Source organism: Choloepus didactylus, chromosome 4 (genome assembly GCF_015220235.1).
Source record: "Choloepus didactylus isolate mChoDid1 chromosome 4, mChoDid1.pri, whole genome shotgun sequence".
NCBI lineage: Eukaryota > Metazoa > Chordata > Mammalia > Pilosa > Megalonychidae > Choloepus > Choloepus didactylus.
In genome coordinates this window covers 40,337,065-40,353,631 of record NC_051310.1, presented here as the reverse complement: position 1 = coordinate 40,353,631, position 16,567 = coordinate 40,337,065, and the positions used below count along the sequence as shown (strand labels likewise).

Below are 16,567 nucleotides of genomic sequence, written 5' to 3'. Positions count from 1 at the left end.
TTACTCTCCAACCACTTCAGTTCCATCCCTGCCGGGGGCTATTGAAATGCAAAAAGATAAGGGATCAGTGAGAAGCCAGAAGGGACAAAATGTAGGGGAAAGAAAAACGGCTTTTTTGGAGTCTGGGAATGGGTGCCCGCTTTTACGTGCCCCCACTTCTCGGAGCCCAACCCTTCTTTAGCACCCCAGCTCCCAAAGTTAGTTAATTAATTTGTTAATTAATTCTGCAGTTGAGGCTGGGTTGAGCTTCCCTTCTTGCCCTCAGCAGACTGCTGTTTGGTTTTTTTTTCCCCCCTTTCAAGGAGCCGGCAGCAAGACAGTCTGTGAGGTCTGGGTGGGGAGGGGCGCCAGACCCCTGGTCCGGGGAACTTACAATGTTCACTGCGATCTCAGCTTTTCCTCCGATTCCAAACTTGTGTCCAATGTGTGACTGGTTACTGTAGACCCCGAAAACACTGTTTCATATAGTTCTTGGGTAATTGCCAGCTGCTCTAGGGGAGATACGAAATTCTGCTCCTCACCACTCCGCCATCTTGCCCCGCCTCTCTCTCAGAGTTTTAAACCTGTCATGCCACTACCTTTTCGCCTTCATGGTGGCCGCTGAGTAGTCACTACTTAGTCTTATGCTGTTTCCTTTGTATGTGGTGAATTGCTTTTCTCTTGCTGCTTTCAGAACTTGCTCCTTCTCTTCAGCATTTGACAATCTGATTAGAATATATCTCGGAGTGCGTTTATTTGGATTTATTCTATTTGGAGTTCGCTGGGCATCTATGATTTTTGTATTAATGGTGTTTAGAAGGTTTGGAAAGTTTTCCCCAAGAATTTCTTTGAATACTTTTCTTAGACTTTTACCCTTCTCTTCCCTTTCTGGAACACCAATGAGTCTGATATTTGAATGTTTCATATTATCTATCATATCCCTGAAGTCCATTTTGATTTTTTCGATTTTCCCCCCATTCTTTCTTTTGTACTTCCATTTTCCATTCTGTTATCCTCAAGGTCACTGAATCGTTGTTCAGCTTCCTCTAGTCTTGTACTATGAGTATCCAGAATCTTTTCAAATTGGTCGACAGTTTCTTTTATTTCCATAAGATCATCTATTTTTTTATTTACTCTTGCAATTTCTTCTTTATGTTCTTCTAGGGTCGTCTTCATGTCCTTTATATCCTGTGCCATGGTCTCGTTGTTTGTCTTTAGTTCTTTGATTAATTGCTCCAAGTACTGTGCCTCCTCTGTTCTTTTAATTTGGTGCTTGAGTTTGGGTTATCCATACTGTCTGTTTTTTTCATTCATATGCTTTAAATTTTTCTGTTGTTTTTGGCCTCTTGGCATTTGCTTAACTTGATAGGGTTCTTTTAGGATATGTAGACTTATCCAAGCACTCATCTCTAATTTCTCAGATCTACAGCTTCGTGGTGTACAATTTGTCTAACTAACCAGCATGTGGTGTCCGCGAGCCACCTATTCCCCTTGAGCCAGTTCTCACCAACTTGTCTTTATGGTGAATGGGAGTGTGAGTCTTGTGGGGGTCCAAGTGGTGCACCAAGTTTGCATGGGGTAGTTGGTGCTGCCTGCCCGGAATGTAGGGCATGTGTCTGTGCAGTTAAGGAGGTAGGGCAGCTTTAATAATCAAATCTCCCAGGTGTTCCTGGAGATTTAAAGCTGTCGCAAGAGTTTAAATCTTCAGTTCAGTTTTGCCATAGTTGTCTCTGCCATTGACCCACAAGTCCTTGGTATTGGCGTATGGTCCCTGGGACTTGCAAGTGGGTCCCTCTTCCAAGCCATGCCCTCCTAGCACCTCTGCTGAGGGAAGGCTGCTACGTCACAAGTGAGCGCTGTCCCCCAAGGGAAGTTCTGGGCTGCAGGGCCATGTAGGGGCATTTCCAGCCTGCTGAAAGGATGGCTGTATGGGGCGTGTTAATTTCCTCCTTTTCGCACAGCTCTGCCTTCCCAGCTCTGGGACAATTAGCTGCGGGTACGCAAAAGTCTATTGTCCACACCAGATATTGTGGCATGTGTGTGTTGCTGGAAACACTTCTCGTCACACTGGGTTGTTTGGCACAGCTCATTTCACCAAATGTACGGTCCCTGGGGATTTAGCAGACCTCGTCCAGCTGGTGCATCACTGGAATTGGTGTTCTGGGTCACTTTCTGTCTTTTATCTAGTATTTTTCAAGGTTTTTTTTTGCCCTGTCTCTCCTAATCGCCATCGTCTGGAACCTCTATTGTATGTCTTGAAGCCAATAATCATTTGCCTCAGGCTGCTTCAGCTGTCTGCAAGTTGTTTCTATTTGCAGGGTAAGTTCTGGGACAGTGAGCTAGAAGGAAGTATTCTGGTAGATTGGCACTGACAACATAGCTACCCCTGTATGTGCACAGCAGTTACCCTGCTCCCTCCGGGAACAAGGCCAGGGACCTAAAACGAGAACAGAGGCCAGTTCCACACAGTGCTGAGGAGGGATTTGGGTGGTACCTGCCAGGAAGTCATGAGCATCTCCTACCATTTTTAAGTTGTTCTCTCTTGATTTGGTGCTCACCTAGTTATTGCAATCCTTTAACTGTTTTCAGGAGCACTGAGGAAGATGGCTCTGCCAGTTTTTGCTTGTTGTTTAAGGATTCTATGGAGAAACAGAACTCTGGAGCACCTTATGCCACCATTTGATTGACCAGAAGTGTATAATTAATTTTTATATACTTTTCGTTTACATGAAAAATTAATGTCTTTTGGAGGGCTAATGTTTGTCTTTGAAATCAATGGATATGGCTGCCTTTAAACCTTTTAGGTTCAATTCCCATGTTTTACAAAAAAAATTAAGGGTATCAAGCAAAGGATTTAAACAGATGAAGCATATCAGGATTAAAATGGTTAAGTTACTTACCCAGGATAGCAAGGTAAGTATAAGGTAGTGACTCTTAATCTAAAGCTTGTATCTTCTGACTAGAAATCTGTGAAGTGAAGGAGTTGTACTAACAAAGTTCTTTGATTCCTCAAAGCACTAAAATTGGAACTGCCAGTGGCAAGCAGGCCTTCACAGAGAACAAGGGAAATGAAGCATCTGAACAATTTTTACTTTACTAACCAACTTATCAACTTTATTAAAGAAGTTGTGGGTTTTACAGAACAATCATACATAAAATATAAGATTCCCATATACCACCCAATTATTAACACCTTGCATTGGTGGGAAACATTTGCTACAACTGATGATAGCACATTTTAATAATTGTACTATTAACTACAGTCCATGGTTTAACTTAAGGGGATCACTGTTTAATTTAGGGTATATATAGTTCCATGGATTTTTTTAAATTTATACTGCTACTAGATATACATTCTAACATTTTCCCTTTTAATCATATTCAGATATACACTTTACTGCTTTTAATTACACGCACAATGTTGTGCTACCATCACCACTATCCATTACCAAAACATTTCCATCATTTAATAGGAACCCTGTTAAGTTAGCCTTAACTTCCCACTCCCTATCCCCACCCCATCCCTTGGTAACCTTTATTCTAGATTCTGACTCTATGAGTTTGCTTATACTAATTATTTCAGATCAGTAAGATCATGGATATTTGTCCTTTTGTGTCTGGCTTTTTTCACTCAATACGATGTCTTTTAGATTGTTTCATGTTATCAGGACTTCATTTCTTTTTACTTCTGAATAACAGTCCATTGTACATATACTCCACATTTAGTTTATCCATGCATAAGCTGACGGACACTTGGGTTCCTTACATCTTTTGGCAATTGTGAATAATGCTGCTATGAACATCCATGTGAAATATTTTTTTGAGTCCCTGCTTTCAATTCTTTGTAGTATATACCTAGTTGTGGGACTGCTAGGTCATATAGCAGTTCTATATTTGAGGAGCCAATAAACTGTATTCCACAGCAACTGCAACATTTTACATTGCCACCAGCAGTGACTGAATGTTTTTATTTCTCCATGAACTCTCCAACATTTCTAATAATGTTTTTTAATAGCAGTCATTTTAATGGGTGTGAAGTGGTATCACATTGTGATTTTGATTTGCATTTCCCTGATGGCTAATGATGTTGAGCATCTTTTCATGTGTTTTTTTGGCTATTTACATATCTTTTTTGAAGAGATAGCTATTCAAGTCTTTTGCCCATTTTTTAACTGGGTTGCTTGGGGTTTTTTGCTGTTAAGATGAAGGATTTCTTCATATTCTGGATATTAACCTTTATCAGATATGTGGTTTCCAAATATTTTCTCCCACTGTGTAGGCAGTCGTTTTACTTTCATGATAAAGTTCTTTGAGGCACAAAAGCTTTTAATTTTGATGAAGTCCTCTTTATTTTTGTGGTTGTTGTTGTTGCCTGTGCTTTGGGTGTAAAGTCTAAGAAACAATTGCCCAGAAAAGGTCCTAAAGATGCTACCCTAAATTTTCTTCTAAAAGTTTGATAGTACTGGCTCTTATATTTAGGTCTTTGATCCATTTTTAGTTGATTTTTGTATGAGGTATGAGATACAGGTCCTCCTTTTTTTTTTTTTTCCTAGCACCATTTGTTGAAGAGCATATTCTTTCCCAATTGAGTGGTCTTTGCCCTCTTGTCAAAAATCAGTTGACCATAAACATGAGGGGTGATTTCTGAACTCACAATTCAATTCTTTTGGTTTACATGTCTGTCCTTGTGCTAGTATCATGCTGTTTTGATTACTGTGGCTTTCTAATAAGTTTTGTTATCGGGCAGTGTGAGTCCTTCAAGTTCTTTCTTCTTTTCCAAGATGGCTTTGTCTATTTGGGGCCCCTCACCCTTCCATATAAACTTGATGACTGATATTTCCATTTCTGCAAAGAAAATTATTGGAATTTTGATTGTTATTGTGTTGAATCTATAAATTGCTTTGGATACGCTGACATCTTAATGATATTTAGTCTTCCAGCCCATGAACATGGAATGTCCTTCTATTTATTCAGGGGTTCTTTAATTTCTTTTAGCAATGTTTTATAGTTTTCTGTTTTCAAATCCTTCAGATCTATTCCTAGATTTGTTTTATTATTTTGCTATTAGTTGCTATTGTAACTGGAATACATCATTTCTCCTTCTGTTACTGATTTCTAGCTTCGTTCCATTATGCTCAGAGAGTATACATTATATGATTTCAATACTTTTGAACTTCCCATTTCCATACAGAGAAATTAGAAGGAAAACAGTTACTAAAACCTGCAGGGCATACCTCATTAGATTTCCAGGTCTGAAAGTCATCTATAGAATGATGTTTTATCCTTGGGGCTTGAGAAGGTGGCAGCCCCACCCTATCCAAGGGCTTATACAGTGGTCCTGTTCTCTCCAAACATTGGGGTGAAGGCTCCAAATTCTCTAAGCACTAGGGAGACGGCCAAATTCTAGGCCCCAACCTCCTCAAGCATCAGGGTGGCAGCCAAATTCTCCCCAAGCTCTGGGGCATAGGCTCAACACCCTCAGAACACTGAGGTGGTGGCCATGCTCTCCCCAATCCCTGGGGAATGTGCTCCACCCTCTTAAAGCCTGGGGCAGCAGCATTCTTCCTGACCAATGGGGTGCAAGGCCTACCGTCTGCAAACTCTGAGGCAAACTCACCCTTTCCACATGCATGGGTAGATCTATTCTCCTGGCCTGAGGTTTTCATGGCTCCAGACCTTGGTTTCCATGGTTCAGCCCTTGAAGTCATTTTTTTTTTCAATCTGTCCCTTTTAGTCCAGGCTGTCAGTGGTTTTGTTCATATAGATCTCGCAAAAAACTCGTTGGTTTTGCATGTAGCAATACAGGGGTCCCAACTATCAAACAATAGGAGTTTCCACAAATCCTTTCTGGATAGCTGCATTTACAATCCTGACTGGATTTTTTTTTTGTTTGTTTGTTTTTGTTTTGTACTAAAATGGCTGACTGGTTCCATGTTTACTAAAATAGTCACATGAGGCACTATTCTCTAGGGACGCATTTTCCGAAAGCTCAGAATTTTCCAAATTATCAATTTCTGGTTTCTTTGTACCCAAGAGTTCAGTTGTCAGCTTATCCCTTTCCTCTTACATTTTACCATAAGCTGCAAGGAGAAACCAGGCATTTCCACATTTAATTTGAAAATCTTTTCAGCTCATCAATTTCAAATTCTGCCTTCCATCCAACATCAAGTCTCAATTTTGCCAAATTCTCTGCTACTTTAAAACAAGGATCACCTTTCTTCCAATTTGCAATGGCACATTCATCATTTCTGTCTAAGGCCTCATCAGAAGTACCTTTAGTATCCATATTTCTACCAACAGTCTCTTCAATGCAGTCTAGGCTTTTTCTTTCAAATATCTCACAATTCTTCCAGAATCTTTCCCTTATCCATTTATAAAGCTGTTATAGCATTTTTGGTATTTGCAAACTCAGCACCCCACTACTCGATACCAAAATCTGTTTCAGTTTGCTAAAGCTCATGAAATGCAATATACCAGAAATGGATCTGCTTTTACACTGGGGATTTATTAACTTACAATTTACAGTTGTTAGGATGTGAAAATGTCCAACTCAAGGCATCAACAGGACAATACCTGGTCTCTGAAGACAGGCTGCTGGCCTCTGGGACACCTCTATCACATGGGAAGGCACATGGCTGCATCTGTGGGTCCTTCTCTCCTAGGTTTCATTGCTTTCAGCTTCTGGTTCCAGTGGCTTCCTATTTCTGTGCTTCTGTGGATTCTCTCTTAGCCTCTCTGGGGCTTTTCTCTACAAACTTCTCTTGGTTTTATTTCTCTGCTTCTATGTATTTTATCCTCTTATAAAGGAGTAAGTAAAAGGACTAAAACCCACCTTGACTGGAATGGGTCACATATCAATTGAAATAATTTAACCTTAAGGTCCCACCCGCAATAGGTCTGCACTCACAGGAATGGATTAAAAGAACATGGCCTTTTCCTGGGGTACATAACAGCTCCAAACCAACACGCACCTGTAGGAAGTAAGAAATGGACTTACATACCAAACAATACACTACAACAATACTGGCATTTATGATTATCCAAATGGTTACCATTATCACAGGTCTTTATTTCTTTATGTCCCTTTGAACCACTGTCTAGGGTCCTTGACTTTCAGCCTGAAGAACTCCCTCTGCTTGTATGGCAGGTCTAGTGATGCTGTATCTCTCCCTCATTTATTTTTTTTTTAATTTTATTGAGATTGTTCACGTACCATACAATCATCCAAAGATCCAAAATGCATAATCAATTGCCCACAGTACCATCATACAGCTGTGCATCCATCACCACAATAATTTCTTTTTTTCAATTTTAGAACATTTTCATTACTCCAGAAAAGAAATCAAGAAAAAAAGGAGAACTCGAATCCGCCAATACCCCTAACCACCCCCACTCCACTATTAACTGATAGTATTAGTATAGTACATTTGTTACTGTTGATGAAAGAATGTTAAAATACTAACTGTAGTACATAGTTTGCAATAGGTATATTTTTCCCTATATACCCCTCTATTATTAACTTCTAGTAATAGTGTCATATATTTGTTCTAGTTCATGAAAGAGATTTCTAATATTTGTAAGTTAATCACAGACATTGTACACCACAAGATTCATTGTTTTATACATTCCCATATTTTAACTTCCAGCTTTCCTTCTGGTGACATACGTGGCTCTAAGCTTCCCCTTTTCACCACATTGACACACCATTCAGCACTGTTAGTTATTCTCACAATAATGGACCTCTGTCCATTTCCAAACACTTAAGTTCAACCTAGTTAAACATTCTGCTCATAACAAGCAACCGCTCCCCATTCTTTAATCTCATTCTATATCTTGGTAACTTATATTTCATTTCGATGAGTTTACATATTATAATTAGTTCATATCAGTGAGACCAAACAATATTTGTTCTTACGTGTCTGACTTATTTCACTCAATACAATGCCTTCAAGGATTCTTCATTAACCCATTTTTAAGAAGGTTTTGTTCATCCACTATACATTCCTTCCTAAGTAAACAATTGATGGTTCCCTGTATAATCATGTATTTATACATTCACCACCATCACCACCATCTACATAAGGACATCTCCATTTCTTCCACAAAGAAGGAAGAAGATTCAAAGAGGGTAGAGAGACAAAAGAAAAAGAAGAAAGAAAGAAAGAAAGGGAAAGAAAGAAAGAAAGGGAAAGAAAGAAAAAAAATGACAGCTAAAAAGCACAAAAGGCAAGATAGAATTAAACTAAAGTACAATAAAAGAGGCAGACAAGATCACCAATGCCAAGAGTTGCTTACCATTCCCTTATGTCCCCCTATTACAGGCATTTAGCTTTGGTTTACTGCCTTTGTTACACTAAAGGAAGCGTAATACAATGTTTCTGTTAACCATAGTTTCTAGTTCATTGATTGCATTTTTTCCCCAATACCACCCCATTTTTAACACCTTGCAAGGCTGACATTCATTTGTTCTCCCTCATGTAAAAACATATTTGTATATTTTATCACAATTGTTGAGCACTCTAGGTTTCACTGAGTTATACAGTCCCAGTCTTTATCTTTCTTCTTTCCTTCTGGTGTCCCACATGCTCCTAACTTTCCTTTCAACCATACTCACATTCATCTTTGTTCAGTGTACTTACATTGTTGTGCTACCATCACCCAAAATTGCATTCCAAACCTCTCACTCCTGTTTTTTCCTGTCTGTCTGTAGTGTTCCCTGTAGTATTTCCTGTAGAGCAGGCACCTTGTTCACAAACTCTTCCATTGTCTGTTTGTCCGAGAATATTTTACACTCTCCCTCATATTTGAAGGACAGATTTACCGGATATAGGATTCTTGGTTGGCGGTTTTTCTTTTTCAGTATCTTAAATATATCACACCACTTTCTTCTTGCCTCTGTGGTTTCTACTGAGAAATCGCCACATAGTCTTATCAAGCTTCTTTTGTATGCGATGGATCGTTTTTCTCTTGCTGCTTTCGGGATTCTCACTTTGTCTTTGACGTTTGATAATCTGATTATTAAGTATCTTGGCATAGGTCTATTCAGATCTATTCTGTTTGGGGTATGCTGTGCTTCTTGGATCTGTAATTTTATGTCTTTCATAAGAGATGGGAAATTTTCATTGATTATTTCCTCTATTATTGCTTCTGCCCCCTTTCCCTTCTCTTCTTCTTCTGGGACACCCATGTGTTTCATGTTGTCATTCAATTCCCTGAGATGCTGCTCATATTTTTCCATTCTTTTCCCTATCTGTTCTTTTGTGTGTAGGATTTCAGGTGTCTTGTTGTCCAGTTCCTGAGTGTTTTCTTCTGCCTCTTGAGATCTGCTATTGTATGTCTTCATTGTGTTTTTCATCTCATGTGGTATGCCTTTCATTTCCATACATTCTGCCAGTTGTTTTTCCAAACTTGATTTCTACCTTATGTTTGCCCAGTGTTTTCTTTATATCCTCCATCTCTTTTGTCGTATCTTCCCTGAACTCGTTGATTTAGTTTTTGAGTTGATTTAGCATATTTCTTTGAAAATCTTTCATTGTTTTGTTAAAGTGAAACAATATCTCAACTCTATCTTAATTGAGGTTAAGTGTGTTCCTTTGACTCGGCCATATCTTCGTTTTTCCTAGTATAATTTGTAGTTTTCTGTTGTCTAAACATCTGGTTTCCTACATTACCCCTGATTTTTCCAGGCCAGAATGGGTTCAGGTCTCAGAATGGGGTTATATTCAGTTTTGAGTTTCCCTGAGGGTATATCTTAGAAGACTGATAGACTTTCCTGTGAGGCCTCTAGCTGCTGTGCTTTTCCTAACCTGCCCAGCAGGTGGCACCCATCAGCCTGTTGCTCCTGATTGGTGTAAGGAAGTGTGGCCCCTTTAGTTTCTGTTTTGGCTGTTTCCCCCAGGCTCTGGGGCCTGAGTTCTGAAGGGAATGCCGACACTAGAGCTGGGCCCCAACTCCTTCCTCTTAGGGAAGACACACCCTCTAGGGAGTTATCATCTGCATTTGAATTGCTTTGTCTCTCTGACTCTGTTATTTCCACTCCTGTCTGGGTCAGAGCACTGAGAACTGAAAATGGCTGAGGCTCTCTCCACTGAGCCACTCAGGTTGAGAGAGAGAAAAAGGGAAAGAAAGCCCTCTTTCAGAGCCAGTCCATTCCTCCACCCCCACCCCCACCCCACGTTTCGCCCATCAGTAAGAGAGAGCACCTGATCTTCTGGGTTCCCTTTCCTGGGGCACAGGGGTTTTCTGTCTCTTTAAGGTCAGTCATCTCTAAAAGTCTCTGTCTGCTTGTTAGGGGTTTGTCTATGTTTGTAGCTTGTATTCAACAGTCCACATTTGTTAACTGCAATCCTAGTTGGGGCTGGGCTGAGCAATATTCACTGGCTCTGGGAATGCTCATTTCTCCTACAGCGAGGGCTTGCAGCTCAGCCTGCTGTAGGCGGAGGGGACTCCCAGCGCGGCTCTGAAGTTTTTACTTACAGATTTTATGCAGCCATTCCACCCAATCCAGGTTGTCCCCCAGCAGTAGTTCCAGATTATCTACTAGTTGTTCCTGGTTGTTTATTAGTTGCTCCAGGGGACTAAGTAAATTTCACTCCTCTGTATGCCATCTTGCCCCTCCTGTTCATGTTCTTAATTCTCCTAGTGATCCCACCTCATTTTTGAAAGAGAGCCTTGTCAGATATAAAATTCTTGGTTGGCAGTTGTTTCCTTTCAGCACTATAAGTATTTCAATCCACTGCTTTCTTGCCTCCATAGTTTCTGATAAGAAATTGACACTCAGTCCAAGTGAGACTCCCTTGTACATAACATGTTGCTTTTTTCTTGCTGCTTTCAGAATTCTCTACTTGTCCTATGCATTAATAGTGTGATCAATATTATGATGTGGTGTATTTTTCTTCCTGTTTATCCTGTTTGGTGTTCTCTAGGCTTTGTGGATGTGCATATTTACATCTTTTGCTAAGTTTGGGAAGTTATCTGCCATTATTTCTTTGAATATTCCTTCTGCCTCTTTCTCTTTTTCTTCTCCTTCTGGGCCTCCCATGATGCATATACAGGTATGCTTGATGGTATCCCAAGGTGTTCTTAAGTGATTTTATAATTCTTTTTCCTTTCTGTTCCTCCACCTGACTCATTTCAAGTGTCTTGTTTTTGAGTTCGCTGATTATTTCCTCTGTTGCCTCAGATCTGCTCTTGAAACCCTCTTGGGGATTTTTAATTTCAGTTGTTGTGGACTTCAACTCTAGTAGATCTGTTTAGTTCCTTTTAAAAATATCTCTCTACTATAATTCTCATATTGCTCATTCATTATTTTTCTGATAGCCTTTAGTACTTTCTCCGTAAGAACATTTTTTCTTAGCGCTTTGTTTGGTTGCCCACATTCTGGTCTTCATTGGTATTTTCTGGATTTTTTCCTCTTCCATCATTTCCTGTATCTTTTTTTTTTTTTTTTTTTTTTTGTCTTGTACTCTTTTGTTGTATACTGTACGTTTTAATATTTAAAAATGCCAACTCTGGGATATATTTCCTGAGATTTCTGTTTCTTGATTTTGTAACAGCTGGTGATAAGACAGAGATTTTCTTGAGCTTTAGTCCCCCATGACAGGAAGGTCTGTGCAAGGTGAATGTAGTGTGCAGGGTTTTCCCTGTCTTTTTAGGCCAGTGTCTTATCCTGGGCTTTTGCTTATTAGTTGTTTTGCAGTTCCCTGTTTACTGGAGTTTGGCTGTCCCCTCTGTTTCCCAGGAGAAAGACCTCCCTTTCCTGGGTGTTCGAAGCCTGCAAGACTTTGCCCCCAATTTTTTGCCCCTATAATTTCTTATACTCCTCCTTTCCTTATCTCAAGCCGCTTTTGTCTGGAGGGCAAATTCTGGGTGAAGGGGTACCCCAGAGGGGACTTTCCCAGCCAAGAGAGGTTCAGGGACACACCAAGCTACTGCAGACTGGCTCCAAAGTGCCCTGGGGAGGGGAATCAGGAAAAATGCCAAGAGCTTCTTCCATGGGTCCCCAAAGCTGTGCTTTCCTGGCATGCCTAGCAAATGCAGCCCTTCAACCAAGTGTCCCCCACCGTCCTGAGGAACTACAGTGCCTTTAAGTCTCTTCCCCTGTGGTATTTGTCTAGGGCAGGCTGAAACTATGGCTACCTTTATTGGGGGGTATGAAACAATGGCCACCCTCGGAGGCAGGGTCCCAGCCATCTGAAGTCACTAATCTAAAGCCTTGATTAGTGATCAGCTGTGCCCATGCCTTATCTTGGGGAATAGGATTTTTATGTCTCTTTCTGTCACCAGCAAGCTAGCTATGGTCCAGACCCCACAGTGCCCTGTCGTGAGGGTTGACAGCAGCCCCATGGAGAGAGCAATTTACTGTTCTTTACTATAACTTATCCACCTCTTCCTCCCACTCTTCCCTGTGTGCTGTACAGTCTTCTTCTGCCCTTTGCAGTTTTCAAATAGCTGTTTCACACAGTTACTGCCTGCTTAATAGTTGTTCTGGTAGAAGAACTGAGTCCTGGAGCTCCCTCCTCTACTATCTTCCTACAATCCATCCTTCTCATTCTTCAAGCCTTAATTCAAGGTTGATTCCTGTGGCAAACCTTCTCTGGTTCCCCTGTACCAAGGCTAACCTGTCTGCCTCTCCTTGAATTTTTTGGTAATGTTACATGCATAATTCTAATATAGCATTTTACTGGGCACATTGTTATTTATACATTGAGTACATTTTTATATTAGATGTCTCCCAGTCTCAGTTATGCTAAAAGCTTTGTAAGAACAAGTTTCTTGGATCTTTTTTCTGCAGAACCTAACACATGATTAACACATGAGAAATACTCAACTGTTCTACAAATACATATGGCACCCCTCTTCCCAAGTCAAAATCAAATTACTATAACTTTCATCTTAAATGGAAAGGGTAAAAATTGCTTGACAAAGTCATTGGGATGCTAAACATAAACCTTTTAATACTGCTGAAAATTGCTCTGTTTCTTCATATAAACTAGATATTCTTTAAAATTTAATATTTATTATAATACCTACTGTCTTTAAGACTACCTGGAGATGGTGTTTCTCTCAAACCATAAAATTAACTGAGGAAATTATAAGCCTTTAATACTCTTTAATTTCCCACCAATATTACTGAGGTCTGCTAATGAATTTACATGACGTGGAAAAAAGTTCAAATATCAGATATGTTCCATAAACGAAAAAGTACATGCTTCTGAATGAATGAATCAAAGAATTCTTATGTAACACTTGGCCTGAATTTGACAATAATTGTGTAATCATAGAGGGTGAGAATCCAAACTACCCAAAATAGTCGTGTGACATTAGGCAAGTTACTTAGGCTCTCTGAGCCTCAGTTTCCTCACCTGTAAAATAAACATAACAATGCATATAAAAGAACCATTCCAGTCCTACCACAAAGTAGAAACTATAAAAAGCTATATGTCATTATTCATAATGAAAATAATTTTACTGATAAGTATTAGTTACTAAAGATACATATTAATATAATTTATAAAATTGCTGGCATGCACATGAAATAACTAATTTAAAATAACTTAAGAAACAAAATGAAATGAACTTGCTACACTATGTTCTTTACTTCCTTCCAAATCCTAAAAACAATTGTATCAGCACATATTTTATGGGAGAAATCTAAAGCATATTGCAAATTTTCTAGCAAACAAGAAGAAAGCTTACTAGATTCTTGACATTCCATGATTCACTTTTATGTAATCATTAATGTAATTTTAAAGAATAAGACAGAGCCCAAAGAACATTTGCCTTGAAAAGCATGAAAAAACTCAGACTGCTGAGTATACTGAGTATATACTTCCCCTAAAACAGATACAGATACACAGACACATGTCAGACTCTAATATAGTTCTTACTTTAATCTTCACAGCATCGTATCGGATTTGTGAAAACTCACGGAGACCAAAAGAACCTCCAATAATCAGCAACTGAAACAAAGAAAGGAAACAATCAGAGTGGAATGACAGAAGTTAGCTTAGATTACTTACCTAAACATCAAGAGAGACATATTCTACAAGATCCTAAAGATTAATTTTCCTAGTGAGTTGTCATTCACTTTCCAGTTGATGCAAACAAGTACTATATGTATGATCAGACTATTTCCCATTATATACTATCCCTGAGAAACATTTTAACATATTACGAAATACCGCAATCAGTATCCCATAACTATACTAGACCTTATAATAGTTTAAGTGACATGGTTACAAGCATTATTTTAGCTGATCCATACAATAGGCCTATGAGCCAAGAAAGAAAAAATTCCATTTAACAGATAAGGAAATAAAAACACAAACAATTAAGTGTCTTGGCCATTTTACTGGGTAAAGCCAGGAATAATATTCTAGCAGTGTTTCTTCAAGACCAGAGAATTCAACAATTTTATAATTTTGCAAAATAAATCACAGGGAGAACATTTTTTTTTCCCTTTTCTTAACCAATGAAAAAAGAATCTCATGAATATGCCACATTTCTTAGTATGCCAAAAACTCGGAAATATTCTGACTTGTTATTGCTGCTTTATCAGTTCCTCCAATAATCTAATAGATTTTAGTCCCTCATTCTAAAGCCATTTGGAAAGAAAATAAAGTTTGATCCCTATCTTCTTTTTTATGTCAATAAGTTTATATTAATGGTTAAATAATTAAATATAAAAAGCTGTAAAATATAAAACATAAAATTTTATAATTTTAAAGTTGGGAATACCAATATTTGAATCAAGACCCAATACATCTGATCACCTAAAAATTTAAAACTTCTATCCTGACAAATAAATAAAATAAAAACAACAGAAATCAAAAGACAGCAAATAAAGGAAAAATGTCTAATATATAACAAGCAGCTAATCCCTGCAATATTAACGAATTCTTTGTACAAGTAAAATAACATGTAGTCTCTTAGTTTCAAGAATAAGACACTCTCCTGGTTGTTCTACCTTTCTCTCACTCTCCTTTTATTCATTCATTGTCACCTTTGCAAGCACAAAAAAACACTAAACTCAAGCTGGCTTCTTTTGTGACATGCTAGTGACTTCAACTAAGTGAGAACAATTACAGTGCTTCTGAATTTGGGGTAGAGGAATGTGTAGGGAGAGTGGTTTTTACATATGCCTTTTTATCTACACAAGTATAATCACATTATCTTACAAAGACAAGTACTTACCTTTAATCTCTTAAAAATATATAACGAGTTTCAAAAAGATTTAAAAAAATTAGTTTTCTAAGGTCACTTCTTTTCTTTAGTTCTGCTTTGATGCAAAAGGTGGTGTGCAAAATAATAAACTATTCTGTATTTAAAAGGAAGTGACTTTTGTCCAAATGCTTTACTTAAATTAACCCATTTACAGATGACATAGAGGCTTCTTGAAGGAAAATAACTTGCCCAAGGTCAAACAGCAAATAAAGGAGTTGCCTGGATTCCAACTCTGGTAGGTCTTATGTCAACCTCAACCTGCATCTTAATGACAAAACAAATGGGGTCTTCAGGGAACTCGATGTAGAAGAGGACACAAACATAAACACCAAAACCACTTTCGAAGTGCTTTAGAAATACAAACAGCGACCATTTGAGGACCTCTACAATGTGGGAGACACCATACTAAACACTTTAACCACAAAAATTTATTTAACTCCTAACAACCCTGGAATAATGAAGCCAATTCAGAAACCTAAGAGCCGAAACATGAAGACGCCCGAAACTGTACAGTTAAATAACTACATTTAGTTCTAATGATCCAGAGAAGCCTCATGCCTGTAGTGTAAAAATTAGTAGAAAAATTCAGGCTTTACAATCACTTAGATTTGAGTTAATATGGTTCTCATATTGCTCTCTGACCTTCAGTTCATTCAACTGCGAAAAAGTAATAGCAACAACGACCGCGTTGAAAGATGACGATAGACACCCTTAAAAGCAGACAAGATCCTGGTAGGTACCAGGGAAGGAAAAGGGGGATCCAAGGTCATACTCCGAACGGAAAGAAGAGACTAGAAGCGCTGCCTAAAAGCTCCCAATTTATCGTCGGCCTCTTCTTTGCTAGAGTCCCTCCCCGCCACCTCACGCATTAAAAATTCCACACATTTCTGCGTCCGCCTATCAGGAAGTCCCGCGGCTTCCGGAATCCCGGAACCACGCTTCTTCCTCAGGTCTCCACTCACCAACATGGGGACTCCATAGGAAAGGGTCTTGTTTTTGCGCAAAGCGCGCATCACTGCGGGCGCAAACATGAGAGAACTCTCCGTCCCACCTGCGCACACGGCAACCGGGCCAAACGCGGCCTCCAGAATTTCAAGGAGTCATGCTCCCTCCTCAACTAGGACGTCCTTTCCTCTGCTTCCGGGTGCGCTGTCCTCTCCTTAAGACCCTCCGCTAGGCAAAAGCAATCGATCCACAGTAACTTTCTCGCGCGTCCGCCCGGAAATTCGAGCGTCAGCGGTGTAGTTCTGGCTTGCAATTGGGCTTTGGGAATTCACTTGAATCGCGCTCTTTCACCTTCAAACTGAACTGGAAACCGGTTTCTCCCAGATTCTCTCTTGACTAATGTCTATATTGCAACCAA

General features: G+C 39.3%; 1 protein-coding gene across 1 annotated transcript in view; it reads right to left on the bottom strand.

The window, feature by feature from the left end:
- LOC119531292 (cytochrome c oxidase assembly protein COX16 homolog, mitochondrial) overlaps positions 1–16,351 on the bottom strand; it is a 40,052-nt gene extending 23,701 nt beyond the window's left edge. The window contains exons 1-2 of the mRNA XM_037832411.1: positions 16,167–16,351; positions 13,869–13,940 (exon numbers count right to left, since the gene is read on the bottom strand). Of these exons, the coding sequence (XP_037688339.1) occupies positions 13,869–13,940; positions 16,167–16,235 (141 nt within the window). The 5' untranslated portion in view covers positions 16,236–16,351. The remainder of the gene's footprint in view (positions 1–13,868; positions 13,941–16,166) is intronic.
- Positions 16,352–16,567: the final 216 nt, after the last annotated feature.